Here is a 16,400-nt window from a genome sequence, read left to right as displayed (position 1 = left end):
AGTTACTCGCTCAAGAAAAGTCAAGGCTAAACAATTGATTAATAGACATTATTTCGCAGTTCCAATCAACGCAATATAGACATAATCTAGACTTTTAAACAAAATATGTGAAATATTGCTAGCTATCCATGATCCACAAGGTTAAAGGAAAGTTTAACTTGGCTTAGAAAACTCATTAATAATTCATGAAGAAAACACAATAGAAATCATGACCATGAAGGTGATTTTGTATCTGATATAGATTCGTCTTTGTTTGCATAAACTTTAACTTGGATTTTCCCTATCAAACTTGGTTCATTTCGTAAAGAATTCTGTACAATATGAGAACATACATCATGAGTTTTCTAAGCCGTTTAATAAACTCGCAGATCGTGTCTTATCGTGTCTAAAACCACTCGGCTGCGCCTCGTGTTTTATACCCGATAAAACACTCCTGCTCGTTTATTAAACAGTACTTAAAGAAGCTAAAATAAATAACAAAACCTATCATTAACTAAAATATACATGTTATTTATTTATTTTTATCCACGCAGCAATATACAGTATAATTTATGCATTACTATTATTAACAAATAAAAATAAATAATTCTAAAGAGAAATGAAATACATACAATTTGTATTTTTTCATAGTTATTGTTGTTCTTAGACTTTATTTGAAATAAGATAAATTGTGGGAAAGCTTAAACCCAGCAACACCGGATGGACGTGTAAACACCAGTACCAACCTGCCCGAAGAGTTTCATGGCTAATGGCAATATTGTGAATTAATCAAAATTCTTTAACAATTGACAGGCAGACAGACACCTCATCGTCAGGATATTGGAAAAAGCACGAGGAATAGAAGCTAACCAGATAAAAAGAATAACATGGATCAACAATACGCAAAACAAACACTTAAACTACTCGTTCTCCTCAAATCAACGAACATTTTTTAAAAGAAGGTAGTGTAGTATGAAACACTGCTCTACCAATACCATTATTGTATAGCAGGATCCCTGTGGTTACTTAATGGTCTGCCATCTTGTTTCTAGGAATCAAGATTTAGGCAAAACATTATTAAGTCATCTCTTTTGGTTTCGCTATCTTCTGATTAGTTATCGGTTGCTATTTTGTATAAAATAGTGCTGCAATACAAACACTTAATCAAAGTGTATATCAAAGTGTAAATCTCAAACTGGAAAACATGAGATCGCCAACTTATTCAACACGACAGACAACACAATAACATCCAAATTGCTTTTCTGAATCTTGCCTAAATTGACTGGCGTCCGCTAATTTTCAGCTTCCTTCAGGATCTCTGTTAACTTTGGACGACGATGACCTCTCGTTACTTACTTTATTTCTCCTTGGTTGGTCCATTCTTACCTTTCTTTAGTCTCGGTAAGTTTTAAAATGTGGTACATTGTTGTGAAGGATTACACTTTCTTTGTCAAATCAAAGGAGAATTTTTATTGACAATTATTGCATCAATTTTCACTGCACATATATTAGCATCGGCTATTTTGGGTCATTTTATTTAAAAAATGAGAGTATTCAGACTCGGTTTTTGGGAAAACTAACTAGATACTAAGGATTAGTTTGGGAAAAAAATGTTGACGAATTTGACAGCTGAAGGTGTTAATTGAATTAAATTGCGAATCCAAAATTTGTAACATTTTCACGTTTTCTGCCGTACGCTTTAAATAAATGTAATATTTTAAGAAGGAAATTTATCAAGTTGCATATAACGAACATTCGAGCGGGAGTTTTTTTTTTAAACAAAATATTTGCCAAAACAGGTTGATCTCAATAAAGCTACCACAAAAAAAAAAATGAATAATGAGAATTTGTGTATAAGGATTATGGAAATAACTCCCGCTTGATTTATCGTTATTGGCTACACTATGTTTGTGCCAATTTTTATCTAGATGAAATGAAACAGCAACGAGAAAAATGAGATTTTCTGAAACTATGAACTTTGTAGCGTCTCTGTTTAGGCTATAATTCCAAAAATAAATAAATAAACGAAAACACCAAAATCGTGCAATTTCAGATCGAACACAAGCTTACCTTAGCATTTCGATCGATTCTTCTGTATTACCGCTGTTTTATATGCTGCAATGCGAAGAAATAAAGCTTTTGCTCACCCTACCCCCCTAAAAATATTTTGCTCCTTGTGTTGCTAAGGCGTCTCAGAGCCTGCGTTTCTTCTGGTCTGCGGTGAAGAACTGAGCATGCGCTCTAAGAACTGCAAACACTTCCTTCAAAAATTAGCAAAATACACATCAAACTTAAAATTATATAGCGAATTTCCTGGCCTTCATGCCTCCAAAAAAGAAAAGAAGACTTTCCAAAGTCGAAAAAAAGGAATTGTTTAAGAATTTAGCGGATATATTGCAGACGCGTAGCAACCGAACCATTCCACTGGTCGTTGGCCGAGCGGATTTTCCGTGAAAATGACCAAATTTCAATACCGTTTTTCTCAGAATTAATGCATTATTATGATTTTTTAAACCTTAATATAAAAATTAGGCACTTCAATCTGTGGGATTGAATATTTCAATTTGGATTAGAATGATGTCGATTTTAGCCGGTGCTAATACCTTAAGAAACATAATGATTATAAAAACAAAGGGAGAAAAATGACTATATTTAGCGATTTTTACATCATACATCGTTTTTCTTTTCTGTGTCTGATTTTGAGTTCTATGGCTCATTAATAAGTAGTGTTTAAAATACGAGTAGGAGTGTTTTATCAGGTATAAAAGCACGAGGCGTAGCCGAGTTTTTTGAGCTGCTTAAAACACTCATGAACAATTTATAAGATTTTGGTTCAACTGGAGTCACCATACACGTCACGAACATGAATTTTTATACTTCAATAGAGATTTGACGTTACGGGCATGCGCAACTAGATTCAATAGAAGCTCCCACACGCTGGGTATTGCGTGCCAAGGCAAAGACAGGCACGCTAGTCAAAGATCATTAGGGTTGACTATGACCTTGATGAAGCTCTATGTCTTCATCTAAACTTGGATGCATACTTCATCCCTGATGAAGTCATCCTCATAGTATTCGAGTGGTCTTTATATAAAGATCACATGTATCTTTATATAAAATCGCTTGAATACTAATGAAGAGGACTTTATCGGGTATAAAGGTTCATGCGCGTGACGTGTATGGTGGCTCCAATTGGACCATAAGCTTATGAATTATTAATGAGTGTTTTAATAATCTTTATTGCACATATAACTAAATATGCTCCATGAAAACTCCCTCATGTTGGTGATTTTCAGAGACGTCCTGGAATTAACTTAAAATGAAATAAACGGGAAAATAGGACAATATAGTAAAATCTTTTATTAAAGCATAAATAATAAAATGTAAATTAGGCAAATGTATATAAAGATAAGATATGTAAAATATATTGTAAAAAGAATATATGAATTTGTGAAGCTAACTAAAGAAACTGCGTTTGAAGACTTGAATACTACTAGAGTTCCTTAATTCTTGACTTAGATCATTTCATTCTTTAACGGCCTGATATTCAATCCTTTGTTTTCCCCAGTTTGTTTTAACTCTAGGAAAAGTCAAGTTAACTTTACTCCTCACATTATAATCATATATATCAGCATTATTAGTGAATGTAAAGGTTTTTTGAGGCTATATTGTTAATACACTTGTAAATATATAAATATCTATGTAGTCTTCGACATTCCTTCAGGCGAACCCAACCTAGAGCATCAGTCGCTGACGAGTGTAAAGGGTTGTCTAAAATAATTCGAGCAGACTTATTTTGCATATTTGTAGCGATTCCATTATTTCTATGTTATTCTTGTTTCCCCATACAATATTTGAGTAGTCCAAAATTGGAAATAAACTACGTGTATTCAAGGGGAGCAGATCCTTTATCTTACGCCAAAAACTTAGACGTTGATTTATCTTGCAGGAAATAACCTCTACATGATCTTTCCACAGATGATAAAGTTACGCCAGATACTTAAAAGTATGGGCTGTTAAATAACATTATGTACGGTAATGGATAAATCATGCACTAAATTGTTAGTTTTCTTACTAATATATATATATTTAGGCACTGCCTAAAAGCGGAGCTCCCAATACGAAAGGCACAGGGAGAACAATTTGAATGAAACTGAAAGGTAAAAATAAGATCGGGGAAAAAATCTTCAATTTTTTTTTATTCGAGATGAAGATAATTTCTCCCATACTAAAAACCATGCAGTGAAATCGAATCGAAATGCAGTACACTGTTTTGTTGTTGTTGTTGTTTTTGTTTTTGTTGTTTTGCGCGAGTATACACTTAGGAATTTTGTACACAACTCATCACCACCCTCAGGTGCTAGTTTTGTTCTTGGAAGATTTTCTTCGACAAAATTTTCCAAGGCCGACAGTTTTAGGCTTTGAATCTCTTTTACTTTAAGAAAAACGAAAGATAACTACAGATAATCCAATACATTATCAAGTTTAGTGAAATTTACCTAGGATGTCTTTCAATGAAATCGAAAATCTGGAGATTTAGGACAAATCAAGACTAAAAAACAGACTTGAAAACTGGTTAAGGCGAGCAGAAAATTAAGCTTACTTATGTCTTTTACAGAACGAGACGAAGTTTACATTCAGTTAAACTTGACAAGAACAACTCAGTGAGACAAAATAGAAAATAATGCAAAAGGCAATGCCTAATACAAAATGACGAATTTCTTGTCAGTAAATTGGCGTTTGTAAATGTTTTTGAATATTTTTTAGCTTTTTAAAGTGAAAGACAAGGTCTTTATACAATAACATCTCTCAACAACACAAATTTAAACTCATTTTTATAATCATACTTGCTCGAACAGATTTAATAAACAGTTGAATATTTGGAGTAAAATTATATTTCATTCAATAATTAAAATAAATTATTATGTGTGGAAAGATATAACATTATTGAATGAAAGTCTTCTTTGTTTTGCCGATGGGACCCCGCGATAGGAGGCAAACGAAAAACTGAACGAAAAACATACGATAGTTGGTTAAAAACTTACATTAAAGATTTACAAAGCTAAATAAAGGACGAATATTTGTTGTCGTTGTAGTGTTTCTAAGTTGGGCTCCCTGTGGAGCCGGAATGCTCATGTAAGTTGGGCTCCCTTGGGAGGAAAAGTGATTGAGTAAAGATGGCGGCTGTTATCACATGTTGTTGACTCTGTGTCGTTTCTCGCTGAATCTGCTGCGCCTAGCTGCCATCGGACGCTACAGTAGTAATATGCTCTCCGTGTTATATTTCCTCCAGCATTAGAATAAAATCAAGCTTATCTATAGAAATATAAAAAGTTTTGAGAGAAAGTCTTTGATTTGTCGATTCGTCGAGGAAACTACTTGTCGAAAAAAAATATATATATATATACGAATGTTTGCTAAAAAACACACACCTGAATTCTTGAAGAACACTCTTTGATCCATCTTTGACTACATGAAAGTATTTTTTTAATTGTTTTTGGTCTATATATAACTTGTCCTAAAGCGATTTTTTTCTGTGCATTTGAGAGCCGTATTTGTGAGTAGTTTTGCTTTGATATCAAGCGGGTTTCCTGTGTTGTGTACACGGATGGACGACGGACGGACGTACGGACGGAAGTGACGTCAGCCAAGCCATGAAAAATCAACTCGATGGTTTACCATTTTTTCTTAAGTATGGTGCTCCGCTAATAACAATTAGAATCTACAAGCATCCCAATACCAACTGCAACTGAACTACACACAGTCATCCAGGCCCTTTCTAGATCAAATTATAAGCTAGAAATTATTGATTTTTGCGGAGAGAGGAAAACTGGAGAACCCAGAGAAAACCCTCGAAGCACAGGAGAGAACCAACAAGCAACTCTACTCTCATACGAATAGGACGTTTGCATGATGGCGTCATTTGACTCCCACTACCATAATGCTTGGCGAATTTTCTTTCTTATTCAAATTTGTATTCCCTCATGAGAATAGTAAGACAATTGGTGCTGATTAACTGAACAGAAGAAAGTGTGCAAGGGAGTCTGGTAGTAGAGGTCAATGACGCCATCATGCAAACGTCCTATAGTCCGAGAATCGAACCCGGGTCGCAATGACGAGGCGAGCGCTAACCCGAGAAAAAACAAGGGTGAGCAGTGCATCATAATAAACTTTCTATAAGTATTCATTCAAAAAGAAAGAAGATAAAGATAAAACAACAAACAGCTGAATCTACATATGTTTAATTATTCTTAAACTCGAAAAACATCTTGTTTTTTTTTTTTGTTGCACAATATTAAACCACAATAGTGACGACACTATATTCAAACCTAATAAAAAATACTAATGATTGAATCTAATTGCAGCTATATATATATATTTTTTTTTTTCGAGGAATAGCTAAACATTATTTTAGGGATTGCTATAAATAACCTAAAACTTCAGCATCTTGTTTTCTTCACGTATGAACTGAAAATCCTTCTCAAAAAACACACACAGCACTTTTTGGTTTAAGGTAATTCATCGGTTTTGAGCACTTTTTGAGCAAAAATGTAAGCGTTCAAATGTATGCAGACACCTTAAAGCAATTTAGTGGTTCATTAGCCATGTTACAGAGTATGAAACAACTAATAGATGAAACAAAGTTAATTTCCCCGGCTATCATATGATATCTTTAGGAATAAAAACGTCTGAACGCTAAAAACAATTTTTCACGAAGAATAATTCAAAGAAAATTCCAACTGAAAAACGTGCACTTAAAAGGCGCACGAGAAAAACACAGTCGTGTATAGGTTTGCCCGAAATTGCTGATAAATTTTTGGATGATGACGAACAACCTTCAGTTAACAAATAGAACATGCATAGCTGAATATTTTTTTTTCTAATTTATGGCCTAATCATTGTACCTTAATTTCTATATTTATTTATTTGTTGACTTTTAGATATCCATATTATTTTCTTTATACTTACCAAAATATGCAAGTATATATACTGTATCGTGAGAGTGCATTTTGCCTATTTAAGGCGGATTGGAAATTTTATTAGAATGAATGTCACAGCTGAAATTATCTCCATGTTGAGGGTAATTAGCAGTAATTGTCTTACCTCATCTCTTTTTGCTTTGTTAGTGTGTTTTCGAATCGTTAATGGTTGCTTTTGTATTTCGAATCCGAAACGGATTCGTGCTGTAACACTCACAATCAAAGCGTATAAAGGTAAAACTCAAACTGGTTAACATTAGAAGCTTACTTACTCGATAAACAGCAGACTAACATCCAAGTTGCTGTTTTGACTCTTCCTAAAGGAAAACATAAAGGTGCGTCCGTTAATCGCCAACTTAATCTCAATCTTTGGGGACGATGATCTATCGTACGCGTCTTTTACTTTATTTCTACTTGGTTTGCTCAGCCTTACCTTTCTTTAGTCTTGGTAAGTTATTTTGTACATTGTCGTGAAAGGGTACTGAAGTTTTATTGCTTATTTGTAGTTAATACTTAGCTTTACACCACTTTTTGCTGCACTAAAATGAATAAAAACTCACGAAATAGAAAAATGAAATATAGATGTCGTTCATCCCCTATTTTACATTTTTGTTGATACCAGATAACTGATACTTATTTATATTTCAGCTGTAATATTTCGTGGCCCCCAAAAATCAATGCCGGCAAATGTTCATTCCACTTTATATCACAATAATTATTCACTTCGCCTTCGGCGAATAATTGTTTTAGCATATACCAACTTGTGTACAGATTAACTTATTTTTATATACAATAATTCAATAAAAACAAACCAACAGAAAATTTTAGTTTGCGTGGCAAATTCACGCAAAACGTTTAGCAAATTTTTTAGGTCATACTTCGTTTCCTTTTTAGTATTGATAGGATTGGCATTTACTTTCATTTTTTCAATTTCATCATCGGAAATTGTAGCAAAACGATTGCAAGCAGGTGCCATTTTGTTGCCGACTCAATATTCCGAGATTCAGAAATGAATGTCGTACAATATTCACCTCCAATTAATCAATGAGCGCGCGCGTTTTTAGGAAGTACACAAGTTGGTATATACTAAGAGTCACATATCCGTAAATGATTATGCTCGGTCCCTCCATTACATCGTTCTTACTTTTTGGGGGTAGTAAAAGATGACAAAACATCGATACACAATTCAATCAAAAAGTATATAAAAAAATTATGGGATATCCCTCCTGATATTTTTTCAGAAAGCCGTATTGATAGACATCTCCAAAAAAAAACTTCGCTAAAACCGAAACTGCAGCTATATGCAATGCTGGAAAGGAACTTAGAAATGGCCAATTATTCGCATTGGCTTTTCATAACGGCGTAATTCAATATACAGTTCAATACAATACATCTTTATTCACATTTTTCTTTTATGTTAGATTACATTAAATTATATATTTAGATCATTGAGAAGAAAGAAAATACTTATTTGGTCAAATAAATAAAGCTAAATATAAGTTATAGTGAAAGGAAATGCCTAGAGCCTGAATAAACCATATAGTTTCATAGTTAGACGCTAGTCATGTTTTGTATCGGTTTGATGTAGGCAATAAACACGAGGGGAAAAAATTAGATAATATACAAACAGTAGACAAACAACGAACAACAACTATCAACCTGGTCATGTATTAGATGGTACTTAGAAATATAAACTTTTTCTAAAATTTTGATATAACCTAGATTTTTAGGAATTTTTTTTTTCGAATGAGATATTAAAATAGAGAGTCCCGTGCAAAATTTGAGGGTTTTGCCCTGTTGAAGCTCAAAACGCGTACGGGTTCTTCAACAAAATCTTGTAGATTTTTCAGCGGTTTTTGAGCGCGCATGCATCTTGGGCTCAGGTGGAACGTTCAAAAGCGAAGACACTACAGGTCTATGATGCCTTTAGGAATTTGCTGCCAATAATCGATTCCTAAAGCTGATGTTGTTTTTTTACCATTTTTTGGTTCTGAAACGTACCTTGTAGAAGTTACCCTTAGAGGCAAATCTAGTGTTACAGGAGTGGACGTTGCTTGCATATCGAAAGTAGTTGTCAAAGAGGCTTGGGAGCTGCTTATTATGCCATTGTAACTAAAGTATAAATATTTTTTTTACTGTATGGAGCTCCAATAGGCTTAATAGCGAAAGTGCGCTCTCCGTATTTTTACCATAAAAAGTAGCAAAAAACATTATGCGGACGATATGATTTTGTTTTACTTGTAGTTTTTTCAGGTGAGTTGCATAAGCACTACCCCATGCTGTGACAGCATATGACAAATAAGGATATATTAGGTTGTAATAGAGCTGTTTAAGGTCTTTCAAAGAATGAAAATGTCGTAATTTTAAGAAAATACCAGCGTTTCTAGATACTCTTGAACGAATGTATGCTATGTGGTGTTTCCATGAAATTGTGTCATCAATTAATACACCAAGATATTTGATATGGTCTTTCCTTTCTACGTAATGGTTTGAACCATCACTACTCATAAATTTTAGATTAAATGAATTGTTAATTTTCTTTTTACTAGATTTAATAACCATGTAATTAGTTGTTTTTTTAATTGATTGAAAGTTTATTCAAATTGCACCATTCTTTTACTTCTAATGACTCGTGGTTTACAAAGGTTTCGATTTCAACAATGTTAGGGGATGATTCAAGTATATTAGTATCATCTGCAAATATTCTAAAAGATAGTTTTTCAGAGGATTTAACAATATCATTTATGTAAATAAGAAACAGCAGTGGGCAGAGCGAGCTCCCTTCACGAATCGTACGTACTAATAGATAATTAGATGCACGGATGGAGTACGATCCGTCCAGATCGTAGGAATGGTGAGGGGCCCCAGGTGGAACTACCACAGGGTGACCATAACCATTTTACAGAGACGGTGACAAAATCACTTCACAAAGGGTTACCGTGAAAGGTTAAGTGCGCACAACTAATTATATGTATATTTTATGCATATCAATGACTTTCACGAATCGTACGGATCATGATGCACACTGACGATCAGTATCAGTTCGACAGTATTGGACATGACCTAACAAACCAAGACGTATATTATGGCTAACTGTTTTAAACCAAAAACAGTGCTTGGAAAAAGTTGCAAAATCTAGGACTTAAATGTTTGCGGCTACGAAGTTGAACTTATAACAAATATTCAATAAATTGCAGTATGTTATAAACCGAGTGAAAAGAGAAAAAAAGGAAAAAATACCCTTAAACGCAGAGACACTTTGTATTTTTTAGGCAAAACCACTATTCGTCTCCAGCCTAATACAGCAGGGTCAGGTGTTTCTGGAATATTACAAGTGAAACATAATGGTCAATGGGGAACAGTATGTAACGATGGATGGGATATAAAGGATACATTCGTTGCATGCAGACAACTTGGTTTCGCTAAGGCCATAAGGTATTGGAAATACGGCACAGGAAAAGGATCAGTATTGCTGAATTGGATGGAGTGTACAGGATTGGAGACGACACTGGAAGAGTGCAATCATGGTGAATGGGGAGTTTCTTCAATACTGTGTGATAAACACGTCCACGACATTGGTGTAGTGTGTTCTAGCCACAAAGGTACGCTAGGGGCACAGTTGGAAAATGCATGGTTACGATTACAGTCAGGTACACAAGGATTTAGCTTTGCAGGTATTCTACAGGTCTATCACAGTAATCAGTGGGGAACAGTTTGTTTTTGGCCTAATGCATGGGATATAACAGACACCAGAGTAGCATGCAGACAACTTGGGTTTAGTGAAGCAATAGGATACTGGCACGAAGCAAGAGGAGAAGGCAAAGTTTGGATGAAAGATGTACGGTGTACAGGACAAGAGACATCTCTTCAAAAATGCCGTCATGAAATATTGAAAGAAGACGATGCTAATTGCAAAAATCACAAATTTGACATTGGCATTGTGTGTTCTGGATTTAACAACGGTAACTGGCATGGTTTGTTTAAAATATTTTGAATGACTTTCTCAGGATTGCTTTCTAAAAATAAAAGATTTCAAAAGATTTGCAATCCTCCCACAGCGAATAGAGTTAGTTGTTAAGGTTGTTAAGTAGTGTCTTTCTTCTTTTTGCAGTGCGTCTTGTTGGTGGGGCTGATAGAAATGAGGGCCGTATCGAAGTGAAACTGGAAGGGGCCTGGGGCACTGTGTGTGGTGATCATGGCTGGACAATTGAAAATTCTAATGTCATCTGTAGAATGCTTGGTCACAAACAAGCCGTAAGAAACCAGAAATTTGGGGCCGGTAGCAAATCTAAGCCAATATGGCTGCAACAGCTTTCGTGTAAGGGATGTGAGATGTCCATGGCAGAATGTCAAATTACCAATTATAGCTTGCCAGACTGCAACCACGAAAAAGATGTTGGTGTTGTTTGCCTTCCAAAAGGTATGTCATGGTGTTTCCAAACTTGAATAACAAATGAATCAAATTATATAATATTGGGGTTATGTCATCGTTTAACCAGAGATAATTTCATTTTCTATGACTATTTCATTACCTTAATTAAATCTAAAGATGAAGCAAACATTACAGTTCGTTTGGTGACTGAAGGCGTAAGCTCTATTGGTCGAGTAGAAGTTCGTTACCATGGAATACGGAAATCTATTTGTGCCAATAACTGGGATATACGAGATGCACACGTGATATGCAGGATGAAAGGACATGAAAGAGCATTAGTAGCTATGGCAACAAGAAAAGGGAGCAATGATAAAGTGTGGCTGGATTACCTTGACTGCTCAGGAAAAGAAACAGTTATTGATGATTGCAAAAACGTGACGTGGAATTGGAAAAACCAGCCTTGTTCAAATGATCTACGTGCTGGTGTGGTATGCTTTTTGAAAGGTAAAGAAAGCATAGTTTTCATTCAAGTTATTAAACCTATCCAGCCATTAAATACTCTTAGGAAATAAGATACATCCACCTTTCGTATAGATTGGGGAAATCTTCGCAATTTTTCAAAGTTTAATATATTACATACTTTATGACTGTCACTAATTTTTTAAATATTGTTTCTACAGACGAATTAAGATTGCAATTTCACATCGTGAAAAGAATAGCCACACATGCTGGGAGGCTTGAGGTTGAATGTTACGGCAAAAGAGGAAACCTTTGCATTGATAGATTAGACTTGAATGCAGCACACGTGATTTGCCGCATACTGGGATATCAGAAGGCAGTTACTGTTTATTCAATGGACCAACAATCTAAGACCAGTTTTTCTCTGTCACTAAGATGTGATGGCTCTGAACATTCTACAGACAAATGTACGGAAGTGATTTTGAACCAGGTGGACAGATGTTACAATAACGAAGTTGCAGGCATTATATGCAAACCAAAAACAGGTATACCTTTAGTTTTTGAATGCTAGATTTACAAATAAATTTGGTATTCGTAACGTTTTCCATAGAAGTCTTGCACTATAAAATGTGGGAGCCATGACAGGAAGCAAAAGAATATTGTCTTTATAAAACAATAGAAATCGCAACGGAAATGGTTACCGAAAGCTTTTTATTTCTTTGTTTAGAATACAATAAAAAGGAAGAACTTCGTTTGGTGGAAGGCTCAGGTGATCATGAAGGTCGTGTCGAAGTTAAACATCATGGCGTATGGGGTACAGTGTGTAGTGATGGCTGGGACATGCGAGATGCTAACGTGGTCTGTAGAATGAAGGGTTATCAAGGAGCAATCACGGCATATAAGAAATTTCCACAAGGTTCTGGTGCAATATGGCTTACTGGCTTGAACTGCAAAGGGCATGAAAACAGCACAGTCGATTGTGATCGCGAGGGACTGGACAAGACCAAATCATGCAGCCACAAAAATGATGTTGGTGTGGTTTGTTATTCTGGAAAAGGTCAGTTCACGATACGATACTACACATCAATGAAACAAACTTTTTTACTTTTGAAGTTTTACTTTACTTTTTCATTAGATCATTTGCAGGTTAGTTTAGAGATGGATAACAGGAGCTCACTCTATGAGGGCCGTGTAAAGATCAAGGTTAATAACGAGACTGGAACCATCGATGATGAGCAATGGGACATCCATGATGCTAATGTTGTTTGCAGAATGTTAAAGTTATCCAGAGCCATAGCAGCCATCAGCTTGTTTAGGGAAGAACCGGTCAAAGTTTTCTTCTCTAAAGTACGATGTAATGGAACAGAGGAGTCACTAGAGATGTGTGATCACGGTGGATGGGGAGCTGGAACACAAGATCACGGTGGTTATGATGCTGGAGTGATTTGTGCTAGACCATCAAGTAAGGCGTATTATGTTTGTGCATTATTAGCCAGGGTAGTCCTTCTAGAATTTATTATGGATACAACAGCAAAACAAAACAAAACAACAGTAAAACTGTAAAACTGTAATGCAAGTGATGAAATCATAATTTTAAAAACATATACCAAAGTTTTGTTGTGGTATTAATTTTAATTTGGATTTAGTTGCACAAGCGAAGATGATGGATAGTGCTGAAAGCAATGATGGGGCTGTGACTGGCTTGTCAATCCTGATCGTCATACTCATCATGGTTATTGTTGGTGCCTTTCTTTGGTATTTCTTTAAACTGCGGAACGAGAAAAACAAAGATTCTCAGGATAAAGCGCAAGGTTAATATTGTTGTAATATAATGAAATTTGACTTCATGCATAATTCAACAGCAGATGTTAGAGTTACATTCTATTGGCTTTTAACACTTGTTACAGGTCATACTTTTGGTCAACAACATAATAAAGTAATTATATAGAAATTAACCCAGATACCTCGACTTGAAATAATTCACCTTCTAAGCGCTAGCTATCATGTGGTATCAAATGTGGTGGATGGTGTTACGGTCACCAAGAAGTTCGGACATTGTTCTCGGATTTCTGTACGAATGTAGTGAGTTTCTAAAACAATTATTTACTCGGTTTGTTTAGTAAGCTCTCTAAATACAAGCAAAAAATTTTCATTTCTCTAATTTAAATGATGCTTTTCTTACTGCTGTTTAAAAGCGTAACTAAAGAAATCGATCTGAATTTCCTTTTTAAATTCCGTGAATTTGTATTGGAATCCGAGAACGATGTCCAATCTTTTTGGTGACGGTAACACAAGCAATAATGTTGTGCGCTTGCGTTCAAAATGTGAATTCAGCTTGAAGCCAATGGATTGCAACTGATATCTCGCATTAACTATCCAGCATTCGATATTATTAACAAGACGATTTGAAAAAATATTCAAAAATCAAAAAAGGCTAAAGTAAAATAATAATAATAATAATAATAATGATAATGATAATAATAATAATAATAATAATAATAATAATAATAATAAAAACATACAGTATTTATTTTCTGAATCATCTAGGGCTACAGATGGAAAGGCAAGTGGCCAGCGGTAGTGGTGGAAACGTCACTGAAGATTACTACCAGGCCCCTCCGTCCCTTGGTGATCAAAGATACGTCACAAGTCAGGAAAGTGACCGCGCAGTGCGTCAATCCCGTGGAAGGGTAGGTATAGAAATCAATCACTTCACTGATTTACAACAACTGCATTATAATCTTCGTTTATATGTTACGGTTTTGGGTCGCTTTACAAGATGAAATAATGAAGCCGACCAAACATCTTTGCTTTGACATGCAATGGTCACAGCTTGTTTACTATCTTAGACAATGATTATATTTTTCAATTTATATTTTTTGCTTCAGAACGCGAGGAATGTACAAGAGAGTGAGGAATCCATGTACTTAGAAGTAAGGAGATAAAAGAATTGGCATACAACACGAGACTGTGGCACCTGTTTACATATGTACTGACAGCTAGAATAATCTGGTTTTGACTTTTCCAGGAACGGCTAAAATTTAATATTTTCATCATTATTACGGTTTGTGTGCATTTAGCTAGTTTTTCAAAAACATGTTTAATAAAACTGATCACGAGGAAACAACACAGTTGTAGAGGCTGACATTAGAGGATATAGTGCAAAATTAGACTAAACAAGAGGAATAAACAAGATGTATGTTTCAGGAAGCCTGTATGTCAGTATATCTCACATTATGACTGTAATCCTGCTTCGGCATTGTCATTTGGAATGTGCGAATAGCCAAACATGGGCTGCGCATAGATGGCCACTTTTTCCCACGAGACCCCTCAAAACAATAACCCTAAACTCAAACATAAAAATCCTAACACGCAAAACAAAGGCGCGGCACTACGGAAGGTCCAACACTCAATTCAAGCATCAAACGTTCAAAACAAAGTCCTAACACTCAAAAGAATGTCTAAACACTCAAGACTCAACAATACTCGAAATAAGTACAAATGGAAGTTAGTCACCTTTCCTTTCGTAATAGCTACCAATGTATAAAACAAATTGAAGAGGAAACCGTGGGGAAGAGTGTACGATGGCTGAATGAAGGATATATACGTAGCACGCTGACAACGGTTTCGCACGCTGACACAGGGCTTTCGGACTTTGGGTTTACGGTTAAATAAGCTGTACTGGTCAGATCTGCTCTGTTGGGTATGCTCTTTGTGGGACGTCTCCGGTGTTTATATGTAGCGCACTTTCTATTATAAGCAGCCAAAAGACTGCTTACTGGGAAGAGAATGCTTATTGAGAGAGTGCGTCCGTTACGTTAACAACGCATGGTTATCAATTTGAATTTAATCGTCCATCGATTTACCGTCCAGATCAGATTACTGCAACTGATTTCTATCTGAAACCAAAAGAACCCATAATGGGCAAAGACTTTTCAAAGTGTTTACTCCACCAGACTCCAAAAAACCGGGTTGCCTGTGGTTTCGCTAGTCCTGCGGACTTGGGATTAAACCTAGTCTCCCTCGCATCCATTTTTAGTGTCGGTCGTCAAGCAACGCTCCCTCCCCACAAACGGCTGCTTGCATTCGAACTACATTCCTTTCTCATTGTTTGGATTGTACCAATGAGGTCGAGCGTATTGTTTCCTAATGAGCCGATCACAGTGTCCAAAAGTATAAACATGCATGGTGAGTTTCAATTGAGCTGCCGAAGAACCGTTTTCGCCGTTTTCGACTTCACACCGTTCTTCCTCTTCCAGTGAGCTTATCTTCACAGCACTAACTCCTAAACAACGTAACTTTGAGACTTGGTCATCCATTAGACGTATTATTAGCGACCTTTAGATACGACGACGAGTAAGTAGAGGAGTACGAGTAACACAGGGAACCCGGCTATATATTTTTTGCTTCTTTTAGAAAATTAACTTTGCTCTTTGTGGGTTTCCTGTGTTGTAATCAGTTTCCTTTTACATAAGCTGTAATCAGATCTGCGCGCTGTAATCAGATCGGCGCTGTAAACTGACAGCCCGTTGGTGTTTTGTTTCTTATGTGTTGCCTGTGGTGTGTAACGCACTTTCTAGTAAACACTCAAAAGAGGAGAAGGGCTGCAA

The 16,400-nt window shown here is 35.7% G+C and overlaps 1 protein-coding gene across 2 annotated transcripts; it reads left to right on the top strand.

Annotated features, from left to right (window-relative positions):
- Positions 1–1,005: 1,005 nt before the first annotated feature.
- On the top strand, positions 1,006–15,000 carry LOC116298698 (scavenger receptor cysteine-rich domain superfamily protein). 2 transcript variants are annotated; one of them, XM_031707225.2, is made up of 11 exons: positions 1,006–1,380; positions 3,929–3,985; positions 10,232–10,921; positions 11,071–11,379; positions 11,509–11,835; positions 12,012–12,335; positions 12,518–12,847; positions 12,926–13,252; positions 13,437–13,601; positions 14,338–14,480; positions 14,679–15,000. In XM_031707225.2, exons 1-11 carry the CDS (start codon positions 1,317–1,319, stop codon positions 14,733–14,735), a joined length of 2,793 nt encoding a protein of 930 aa, XP_031563085.2. In that variant the 5' UTR covers positions 1,006–1,316; the 3' UTR covers positions 14,736–15,000. The 2 variants fall into 2 exon arrangements, with proteins under 2 accessions (XP_031563085.2, XP_031563087.2); XM_031707227.2 differs by lacking the exon at positions 3,929–3,985.
- The last annotated feature ends 1,400 nt before the right edge of the window (positions 15,001–16,400 follow it).

This window comes from Actinia tenebrosa, unplaced genomic scaffold (genome assembly GCF_029948245.1).
Source record: "Actinia tenebrosa isolate PJP-AT-01 unplaced genomic scaffold, QUT_ActTen_1.0 PGA_scaffold14__42_contigs__length_11649687, whole genome shotgun sequence".
Classification (NCBI taxonomy): domain Eukaryota; kingdom Metazoa; phylum Cnidaria; class Anthozoa; order Actiniaria; family Actiniidae; genus Actinia; species Actinia tenebrosa.
This window is presented reverse-complemented; position numbering and strand designations above follow the sequence as displayed.